Source organism: Copadichromis virginalis, linkage group LG7 (genome assembly GCF_057382275.1).
Source record: "Copadichromis virginalis isolate Kocher_CV1m ecotype Utaka linkage group LG7, C_Virginalis_male_GT1.1, whole genome shotgun sequence".
In the NCBI taxonomy this organism is placed as follows: Eukaryota; Metazoa; Chordata; class Actinopteri; order Cichliformes; family Cichlidae; genus Copadichromis; species Copadichromis virginalis.
In genome coordinates this window covers 4763557-4775589 of record NC_140624.1, presented here as the reverse complement: position 1 = coordinate 4775589, position 12033 = coordinate 4763557, and the positions used below count along the sequence as shown (strand labels likewise).

The 12033-nt window shown below is 39.8% G+C and overlaps 1 protein-coding gene across 1 annotated transcript in view; it reads left to right on the top strand.

The window, feature by feature from the left end:
- The window catches only part of LOC146704252 (neural-cadherin-like), a 114625-nt gene that overhangs the window by 32072 nt on the left and 70520 nt on the right, over nucleotides 1-12033 (top strand). The window contains exon 2 of the mRNA XM_085461273.1: nucleotides 10296-10493. Within this exon, the coding sequence (XP_085317399.1) occupies nucleotides 10296-10493 (198 nt within the window). The remainder of the gene's footprint in view (nucleotides 1-10295; nucleotides 10494-12033) is intronic.

Below are 12033 nucleotides of genomic sequence, written 5' to 3'. Positions count from 1 at the left end.
GGTGTGTGCAGTCCCGTAGGATGCTGCGTGCCCTCTTGAGACAGCGAGTGCTGTACAGGTCCTTCAGGGAGGGAAGAGGATGTCCAATGATTTTTTGGGCCATGTTGATGACCCTCTGGAGTGCCTTTCTGTGTGCTGTGGTGCAGCTGGAGAACCACACACCGATGCAATATGTCAGCACACTTTCAATGGAGCAGCGGTATGACTACATGACTACTCAGCAGTAAGTGCAGTTTTTAATTTTACATTAATGTATGCAGCTCCTCCCATTAGGACATCTTGGGAGCTTCTTTTTGGTACAGAGTGACCGTAGTTCCATATTTATGACGCTGTATATGAAACATTAAATGCCCTGAAATTAATTGTGTAGACCAAATTTTGTGGCTACTGGTGCAATATGACTTTAGAGAAATATCTTTGCAATAATCAGCATCATCGCTAATTTAAAATGTAGATAATTAAATCTTCAAAATGATCAATAAAACTTGTTTAGCTGTATTAAAAAGGAGGCCAAACACGTCTTTACATGCAAATAAAACACAGTTTACAAGTAAACTCTTTATTAAAATCCTGATATAGCATGTTATGTTCCTGTCTTGCAGGCTGGTTGTCATTAAATTTTTTAAAGATAAATGAAAATAAAACTGAGGTTGTCATTTTTGGCAACTTTAATCATATCGACAGCACTCTGGGCGCCCTTTCCTCGTATTGTAAAACTCATGTAAAAAACCTCGGTGTCTGCATTGATGGTTCTTTTAAAGTGAATAAGCAGGTGAGTGCAGTAGTTCAGTCCTGTTTTTTTCAGTTAAGACAGCTAGCCAAGGTAAAGCCATACCTTCCGGCTAACGTCTTTGAGCGTGTTATTCACCTTTTTCTTACTTGCAGATTAGACTACTGCAATTCATTGTATTATGGTCTAGATCAGGCCTCCATCCATCGTCTTCAGATTGTTCAAAATGCAGCTGCTCGCCTGCTAACTGGTACCAAACGGAGAGAGCATATAACCCCAGTTTTAGCTTCTTTACACTGGCTTCCTGTCTCCTACAGGATCCAATTTAAACTTTTACTTTTTATTTTTAAGTCACTTAATGCCCGAGCCCCTCCTTACCTGTCTGAGCTCCTCTCTGCCTATGCTCCAGGAAAAACCACGAGGTCTAGCTCAAAACTAATGCTGTCCATCCTACGGACTAATCTCAAATCCCGTGGTGATAGATCCTTCTCTGTGGCAGGTCGCAGACTTTGGAATAGTCTCCCCTTAAATATTAGATCTGTACAAACACTTGAGCAATTTAAATCATTACTAAAGACACATTTCTATGCCCTGGCTTTTAACACACTATGACCCAAGCATTTTGGTCTTATTTGAATTAGTTTAGTTATTGTTTTAATTCTTTTATTGTCCTATTATTGTTTTTATTGTTATTATTGTATTACATTGTTGCTTTTTAATACCATTTTTATATTGTTAAGCACTTTGTGCAGCATCGGCTGTTTGAAATGTGCTATATAAATAAATTTGACCTTGACCTTGACCTTAACATATCTTGTGATATGAATACCAAACAAAACCTTTTCCTCATAAAAAAAATACTGCATGGCTAAACATTTAAATTTCACCCAATCTATACTTTGCCACTTGGCCAGAAAAGTGTGAAAAGAAGAGATTTCAACATTCATTCAAATGCCATCCTCAATCAAATGCCTCAGTAAACAATTTCCTAATGCGTTTACTTTGTCACTTGCTGTTTTCAGATCTTATTTAACACAGCATGGTGTATATATTATAAACTATGGTCCCATTCCGAGTGAAATAGCTAATAAAGCAAGGTATGATTTCTGAGTTATATGAACATGCATTGTCCTTGGGTTCTCCATTAGATCTCTCCTGGTTCACAGTAACAAAATGTAAAACTGGGGTGTTACCACAGTGCCTGTGTCCATAATTTGTATACAGTCTATGGCATTTTGTTTAACCCAGTGACAAAATGAACAGTGAAATATCTGTATCATACAAATGTTCAAAGACACTTTCAAATCTACATTCAGTTTATGGGTGGCAAAGGCTATACCAAAGGAGGTCTTGAAAAGACTTCCATTTATAGTCAATTAACTCTAGAGTCTGGCTCGTCAAGAGAGGGAAAACAGTTGTTTTAGCTAGTTAGAATTTACCGTGAATTTTACGATTGTATAGCACTGGTCTTATACCATATATTGCATTTTTAAAAACAGGCTGCTTTTGACTGAAAGTGTGTGGGTAGTGCCTGCAATGAAAGGTCTTCCTGGGGTTTAAGCCTTAAGCTGCAGAATTGTGGAGGATCCCAAAGATAGAAGTGCATGATGCATATAGCTCTCGTCATGTGAATGCCGGGAAGCTACTTCTGCCCTTGCCTGTGGCTCTAGAGAGAAGCACACACATCACTGAGGAAATGAGGATGGAGGTGAGGGTAATGTGACGCTACAACTTTTTCTCCTGGTCCGAAGCATCGCATACAGCAGGCAATAAAAAGAGGAGTCAGTGAGTCAGAGGTCAGCTTGTGTTTTCTGAGACTTTAATACTGTATTCACTGATAAATTGGTTGAGGTTATGCTTGATTATGCTGAATAAACTGCAGAATTGTGGTATTTATTATTTAATGAGCATTACTGTTTGAAAGTAATTAGATGAAAAATATCTTGTGGATATGAAAGCTTGCTGGAGACATGAAATATTTTAAAGCAATTTTGTTAAGCTTATTTAACAAAATTGTTAAATTAAACTTATTAAATGTTGTTATTTTTATATGCAAAACCAAAAAGAGTAATTCATAAACCACAGTTGTTTTAAGTGAAATTGAAAATGTTTAGCTAAATTATTTATTTTCCTTTCCCAGAAGGCTGCACACTACCAGTATATCTCTATTCAACACTTGCTCCTCACTAAATCCTCCTCTTTTGTGCGGGTGAATAGAAGTGAATAGGGCACATTTTTTCTCAGCTCAAAGCAACAAACAAAAGGGATGGAAGAAGTTTTAGAATTCGTTTGGCTGGAATACAAGAAACATGAACCCAGGCACCAGAAAAGAGACTGTAGCTGTCAGGGGCCAGCTAGAAAAGATCCATTCATCCATCTTCTAAACCGATTATACTGCTCAGGATATGGCTGGGCAATTAATGGAATACTAAAAATTTACACATAGGTATGTTTGTAAAATGATTTGTGCCACACACTTTACACTTAAATCCAAAACAACCTGTTCAGATGCCCACACAAACCCTACAATAGAAAACAAACTCACAAAAGAAAAAAACAGCCAAATGCTACAAAGGTTGCAGGGTTAACAGCAAGTATCTGAGATTACATCTGAATCCTGTGCTCAAACAAACAAACATTTAAAAAATAGTTTTGTCTAGTGGTAACGTGGCAACAAGAACTGTGTAAGTAAATAACTAAGTAAGTATTTATAAAGCGCTTTTCTCTGGCATAAAAGTTGTAAAGTGCTGTTCAAGAATTAAAGTACCAAATCAATAGAGAAGCATGTGGAAACTGAATGAAAAGAGATAGACCTAAACAGAAAATGTGAACAGAAGGCAGTTTTAAAGTTAAAACAACAAGTGTATCCCATCCCATTTGTCTCTATAGTGCCTTTTAAAAATATTTTACTCTTTCTGCAATATTTGTCATTTTTTTGCTGTATTTGCATCTCTTTCAGTAAATGTGATTTGCAGTTTGCAGCATTTTCTTTTGTAAAATTGGTTTCCTTAGTTTGCTTGTGTTCTGTGTATTTGCCTTAACACCCCCACCCACCTAGCCTTCCCTGAAATTCAGCCCAGATTTAGAGAAACAGATGCAGACAAGAAAAAGTGGCTGCAAAAGACAAAAAAGAAAGAAAGAAAAAGAGAAGCTGTTGCAATCATGGGTACCCTATGGCTTCAGTAAAAACAATTCAGAAGGGAATAAAGCGCTATGCAAACACAGCCACTTTGTTCCAGCATGTTTAACACAATCATGTAACAGAACATGGTGGGTGGAGGTCCAAGTCCTCAGACACATCAGCCTATTAAATGTGTGTTCAGCCCATCATGTTTAATTTGGTAAGTGACTTTGATAGCAAAGATGTCTAATACTTAAGCTATTTAATATTTAAGTTCAAGGTAAAAGTAACAGTTAACCATGCTAATAGAATAGAATAGAATAGAATAGAATAGAATTCCTTTATTGTCACTATACAGTTGTACAGTGAGATACAGAGCATCTCCAACTCAGTGCAAATAAATTGGGGGGGCCACATATATACATATGAACAGTATTAACAGAAAAAAAAATATAAAATGTACAATAGTGTTATGTATATACAATTCTGGTTATTGCACATAGAATTTGGTATTGCACAGGATTATAGAGGGAAATAGAAAACTGGGGAGGGGGTCTGTGTTATTGGTGTGTGTATGAATTAAGGGTGGTTATGGCCTTTGGGAAGAAATTGTTCTTGAGTGTGTGAGTCTGTAATACTGTATTTAGGTATTATTGGATACCTATACAGGGGTTCAGAGAAATTTTAACAATGATACTGGTAATTGGTGAATTGAAAATCTGATGTAGCAGCTGATATATTCTCTTTCTTTCGGACACACAAAACATAGACAGATTTCCCTGACGTTTGTTACCTGTAGTTACAATGTCTTTACTAAGGTAATATGGCAGTTATGTACAGTTACTCATTTACACTTTGGCTAGTGATGCTTACCTCAGCTGGTTGTATTTTGTTGCGTTACCAACAGGGAAGTTGCAGAGTGCACGCTAATAATGTGTGTATGTGTTAATCCCCGTAGGGAAATTACTCCTCTGCATTTAACCCATTCATCCAGTGAAGCAGTGGGCAGCCACCGATGCAGCGCCCGGGGAGCAGTGTGTAGGGACGGTACCAGGCTCAGGGGTACCACAGGGTAGCCATTCAGTGGAGTTGAACCCCCAACCTTCTGATCATGGGGCAACAACTCTGGCGGGTAAACTATGTAATGTCCACACTTATAAGATATTTGAAGGGTGTTTCTCCAATCTCTCTGGACTTTTCTATTTCTGTTACAAATGCTGGTACCGATATCTTGGCAAATACCTAATATTGACCCTGCCAGTATATCAATCAGGCTCTAACAAGGTTATGGGTCTGACACCAGAAATTTGAGAGACAGACTGAAAAATTATTAATACCTAATTTTTGTATTTCCGAAAAGCATTAATACTCTTATTATTGACTTAAGTACTGTGAGTCACTAGTAAAGCTGGATGGGTCCTCCACAGTGGTGTTAATCCCAGCATACAATCATTTAAACACCAAATATCCTAAAACTGAAAACAGTACAGACACAAACATTTAATTGTATAAACTGAAAAAATCAAACAATAGATGTTTTCTCAGGACTGGTATTATGTGTAGCAAATAAATAAATTATTATATATAATTTGAGAATCACTGAATTTTCTTTAGATTTTATAGAGCTTTTAAGAAATTGAGCATTGATAAACATTTTAGGAGTGTGATGTATGTAAGTACTACAACTTCATTATCAGCACAATATGTTGATTTACTGTGTTTTTTATACTTAATGTAAGATTTTCCATAAATGTAAAACTCAATTTCCAAAACAGTTGGGATGCAAATCAAACCTTGTGTCACCCAGCTAAGGTAATAAAGGCTGGACAATTACAAAATAAAACCTGGTAGCGTATTCCATTATTAATGCTAATTGGCAACAGGTCAGCAGTATGATTGGGCATAAAAAAAGAGCTCTGCTGGAAATACTTTCAGAAGCATAGCAGAGGACACAGGGTAAAGAGAAGGTGGTGCAACTTGAATTTACAGTTAACCTTCTGCGAGTGCAATAAAAGCTTTCAGCTTAATCCATCTAAAACCAAAGATGGACAGATGCCGACCCCAGACATATGAAGCTGATGGCAAGCCCTAGCAGCTCTCCTGCTGCGTTAAAGCTGAGCCCCCCCACAAGCATAAGAGGACTGGATTTGACCCACACCTCATTTCAAAGGCAGTGGAGGAATGTTATTATGTGTCTGATTTTTGACTGTAGACAACATAAAAATCAAACAGAAAAAGAGAGACATCAACTGGGAACAGCACAGAATCTGGCTTTAGCAGAAGGTAGAATCTCTGATCGGATAGGGTGCATTATGCACACGGAATCCATCAAGGCATCATTACAGACAGAGCAAAAGATGCTGTTCTGTTATCCAGATGAGGTCTTTTTAGGGAAGGTCTTGCTTATGTCAGGAAGCCAGCTGCAAACAAAATTCTACACGTGTTCTCAAATGGCCTGCTCTCATTTAAAGCCTAATAGCCATTGAAAAAATAAAAATACAAAACCCTATATCAAAACTTTTTTCATTTTAATACTGCTTTTTAAATTTTTGAGTATAGTTTGGGTGTATAGTACCTACAGATAAATGATGATATTGCTGCAAAGTCTGCAAAAAACGTACCTACCGCTTCATTGAACACAGTTTTTGACAATTTCTGCAGTGATGCGGATTTCGGACTGGAAGAAATGAGCAGAACTTGAGGTCGTCTACCATTTCTAATTGTTCTGGGATGAAAGTGCCTGCATGTGTATTTACATGCTTAGCGTGTCAGCCATTCTGAGCCGAGCAGAGTCCGTGGTGTGCGGCACCGGAATCCCTGAGTTAATAGATTTTTGTCCCCAGTGCTTTTAGCGTGTTGATCTCCTGCTGATGGCTTCACACTCTGATTTAAGCACAGAGATGGGGGGCTGTGGTGGGCGGCTTTGAAAAGAGCCTCCTTAACACTGCAAACATTTGGCTAATGTACCTCATTACTTCCCCTTTGAGCTGATTTTCATTTTCCATTCACTTGCTGCTAAAAAAGCACCCCTGAAATTCCACGTCTCACACGGGCCATTGATATTTATGCTTGCAGACGCAATTTGCTTAATTCCACACAGAAATATTTGTATCTTAATTTCTCCCCTCGATGAGAGTACAAGGAACAGGGGATGCATTAGAAAAAAACGGTTGTTAATTATACTGTGTGTTCTGTCTTAATTTTCTCCTCTCACGGTCCGCTACTGTATGTTTTCTTTCCAAACATAGATTCTCCCACCATCTTTTGTTGTGCTATGCTGTGTGTTGTGCTTCCCCTGTGCTCTTGTCTCTGCAATGTTATTTGGCGTTCTGTGCTAACCATCACACAATGCTCCTTCTACCACGCTGCCTCCTTCTTCCCTCTCTATGTCTCTTTCCTTCTCTCTGTAGATATTTGTGTTTCTGTAGCTGTGCCTCTCTCCTTTACTCTGTTTCCTCTCATCCCCTTCCCACACACCCTCACTGTCCTTGTACTGTGGGCAGTGTATATGTGCACAGAAGCACTTGAGACAACTTTTTTTCATACAGGCAAGCCACTTAGCAGCTTTATATAGCAAGTACCCAAGGAGAGGATTAACAGCAGGAAACATCAACAGAATGGCTTGCAGTGATAGAACACACATGCATAATACTGCACAGACGTGTGCGCATTCACTTGGAGCTACACCATTGTACTTACTGAGCCTTTGCCAACCACACATTGCACCTCTGCCATCCAACTTTTTATGATACATTATTATGTTAGTCATCCAGTATATGCTCTTATCCATATGGGATTCTATTGTAAAATATAGACCAGCCTTTCATCACACTGGGCACAGAAAGCATATTTGACATTAAAAGATCCAGTGGAGCCTGTGAGCCCCTGCCCATTATTTGATCACATCTTTTGTCTTGGTCAGGTAAGGCAACTCGTGTCGGTTTGGTGCTCACAGGGCATCATTCACAGCATCTCCCTATTTAGATCAGAGAGGAGTCGCATGCATTTGCAGCCTCGGAACATGCGGCGTGCACTCTCTTTTGCCCGTACACACGTATGGACTCTCACCTTGCACACGCAAACGCGTACACGCATACAACACAAACACACTCATACGCACTTACTACTACATTCTTCATTATCATTCCAGAGCTGATAGGCTCTAATTATCTGCCTTGGCTCTGATTAGTCTCTCTGTAACAAGCTAATTAGATGGAGCCTTGTAAAATCATCACCACCATTACCACAGAGACATGCCTGGGAAAGACACCAACAAGCAGGAGGCGAGGAATGTGTCTTGCACCACTCCCCGCAAAGATTTGATAGTCAACTAAATGTTAAGTGCTGGAGCTCTGATTTCTTTTGATTAAGTGCCTTTTAAACCCGTCTACTTTGCAATAGAATCTTTATCCTTTCTCATTATTCATCACGAAAGGATTGTTCCGTCTTACAGAGCAGGATGATCTGGCTTAAAGCGCATAAATTGCCGCTGTCAACATTTTAGGAGATAGCATCTGAACATTGATTAGTTTCTCTGCCCCCACGATACAGTGGCTATTTATCCAAAACGAACTATCGTCAGATCCCAGTCAGAACTTTCCTCTCCACAGAGCAACTTTAAAGCCTGAGCAGAAAGCGAGATTAATTCTCTCCTCTAGCTTCTTCCTCTCTCTGTTATTATCCCTCTAACAATCCTTTTAGGAGCTGTCACACACTTTATAGCTATTGTGTTTCAGTTGTGAACACTCACGAGCTAGTATGGAGTGTAACGTTGCATTTTTCATCAAAACGCATCTTAACTGTAAAAGAGTTCCAAAAGAAATAGGAATTGTGATCTCCGCATCCACCTTCTCTTTTCCAACTCATTTGAGCCAACACAAGGTGCTGTCAAATATTTTCATGCAGTTTGAAGACTTCATACCATTTGCTGTGTGCATGTACTCATTAGAGGTATATAGTTTTACATTATCAGCTATAATAGACTTTGGAAAGACATTGTGTTGCAGAACATTATGGAAACCAGCTAGGTAGAACTGCTTTATACAGACAGCACATCTGTCGAGGCAGCCCTCAGGTAGTGAAAGGATGCATCGCACACTCCTGCTGCTTTTGTCTTGGATTAAAAAGTACATACATAGCCTGTGGATAGAAACATGAAACCTTTTACATAATGGGATTTGAAATCCATAGTTACTTTTAGCCTTTAGGTAACTCACCTCTGTTCCTAAGTGTCCATGGTGTGTGTTTGTGAGAGAAAGACAGGAAGATAGAAAGAGACATGCAAGTGTGTGTTTGAGACGGGATTGCTTGCGCATGTGTGGGGTTGTGTTCAGATCTGTATGTGCATGCATTTGTGTGTGTCAATGTGTTTGTCCTGGCAGGGGTTTTTTTCTTTTCTGGGGTGAGGCAGATGGCCTCTGTGTATTGCAGTCTACTGAACTGTTTGGCACCTCTTCTGACATATTCCTTCATGCCACGTTGACACAAGATCACAGCCAATATTTGCGAAAATAGTGTCTTAGCCTACAATTCTGTGACTTGCTCAACATCGCAGGAATATTCTGCAGAAAATGTGTCCTAGATTGGGGCCTGTGACAGTGTCGCGAGTTTTTCTTGTGAACATTGTTTCCAGATTGTGTCATTGTGTTTAATGTGGATAACGATCCCTTACTATCAGTTCCAGGAAAAGTCACGCTATGCTTCTGTCATAGAGACACAGTTTTACACCGCCTCTCCTTGGGTGCTGTTGTGCTCTCTTGCTGTCTGCCCCGGCTTAGGTTGAGCGAGTTGGTAATTGGATTCCTGGAATCTTCTTATTCACTTCAGTGAGGCACTGTGCAGGCGACAAAGTGCCTGCAGTCGTGAGGCATCATCCCCACGCCCCTGTGGGAAGATCAAGGTAGCTTTACCCTAGACATGGTAGATGAGACAGTGGCTGAGGCTCTCTCCCATGGGAACCAAGGTGTCTGGATGCTTGGATGGAAACCCTGATGGAGAATGAATGGATGATGTCATATCCACCGTCCTCAACCCTGGGGCCAAACATACCTCCTGACATCCACTTACAACAATTTCCTGAGCTTCTGGCAGCTATGGTGTAGCAAAAGAAAGTGGAAAGATAGCCGTTAAATTACTAAGTTAAAGATAGTGTGGTAATTGACTTTGACCAGACCTCTGAGCTGAATTGAGACTGTAGCGGTATCAGTTTCACAGTACAGGCACAGAAAAAAACCCCATTAACATTTAGTTTAATCATGCAGTCCTGGTTTTTGCTATCTACTGGAGAGGATGTATATCTCACATACCTGTACCCTTAGTTGACTCTATGCTTGTTGGCGCTTCACATTCCCCTGGCAACATGTCTCCCTGCTGCACACTCAGTTACATGACAGCTGTCACTTTTTGTAACCAGAGCTCCATCACTATCTCTGCACTATCCTCCAGGCCCAGACTGGTACCTGAACAAGGTGAAGTTGAAGATCACTGATGTCAATGACAACGTCCCTGAGTGGAGTATGAAGCCGTACCCTTACCTGGCTGTCGTATCCCCTGAGGCCCCTGCGGGAACGTTTGTCTACCAGCTCCAGGCTCATGATGGGGATGAGGGTAAAAGTGGAGAGGTGGAATACTTTTTGTCAGATGGTAAGCTTTCTGCTGTTCACACACACACACACACACACACACACACACACACACACACACACACACACACACACACGCATATAGAAGGTAAGTTGTATTAAAATAGATTGTGTTGTTGTTAAAATAAGTTGACAAGCTATAGAGACTTGAAAATAAATGCAAGTAGTCAGACACCAATTCTCAGACATGACAGCCAGAGGCATTCACACATTCATTCATGCATTTATAGGTTCTTTAGGTGTCCGTTAGATTCTCTATCTCTCTGTCACCCTATTTCTTTTTTCTTCTGTATCTCTGTCCCTCTTTCTTTTTCTACACACACATACACAATCGCAGCAGTCAGACACACACACACACACACAGAGCCAGAGGCCTTCGCACATTTGTTTATGCACTTATCATGCACTCTATCTATCTCTCTAATTCTCCATGTTGCATACGCAGAGTAAATTCTGCAGACACACACGCTAAAATACTCATACACGCATTTGGCTGTTGGAAGTCTGCCATAGTAGACCCCCTGGTGGTTGAGGGGATAGAGGTTTGTTCACATGTCAGAGATTGGGGGATGTGCTAATCTTGCCAATGGGGCTTTACAAAACACTACTGACTTCCCTCTGACTCGCATTAGTACATCGCACAGCTTCACGTTTTGACTTTAAACCACAAATACTACAAAGCGGCCCTTGTCTTTGTCTCGCCCCTTGTCTATGCTGAGAACTCATATAAGCAGCGACATTTGTCAAAGCAGCTAACATAAACTTAAAAGAACTAGATTAAAAAAAAAACAGTAAAAAACGACCCTCTTATCCTGTGCTTAATTTTAAAAACTTGAAGATGAGATGAGATGACAGTAGCCAGCCTTCAGTTGATCAGTGTCACCCTGATTGACCCAATTTTTTTTAGTATTCAACGGCAGCAGAAAAAGTAAAAAAGTGCCCTCCAGAGTTTTTTGCTTTTGTTTTTTTTTTGTATAGAAACACTTGGTTATGTTTACACACAGCCTTCCTCATCCTAATGCATGGTGTGCATCCTTGTGGTTTAACAATAGTGTTGGACGGATTTTTTCACCCATCTTTTTTAAAATATTTAGAGTCTTACATTGATTACTTCCATGTTTACTTGCTAGCATTCTTCCTTCACTGCCTTTGGCACACTGATACCTTTGTTGATGCATTGCTCCTACCGGCTGTCAGTCTGTGGAAGAGTGGGAAACCAATGGCAGGATGATCATAACAACAATGGGACTCAGTAATTAAAACATTTCTCCATAGCTGCTAATTAAAATTTCTACAAACACCGCAGTCAGACAAAAATGTTTTATAACTTAAGGAAAATAGAAATTGAGTAGCTCGATGAAAACTTAAATTGGAAAGTAAAAGTAGCCACTCGTCAGTATAATTACTAATGTTTAGAAGGTGAAAGTCATAACTAAGAATGTCTAAAGAGTATATAAAAAGGAGTTTGGTCATACGCTATATTTCTCACAATCCTAACAAATCTTATCAAACCTGTGTAACCACTGCCTGATTTATTCCTC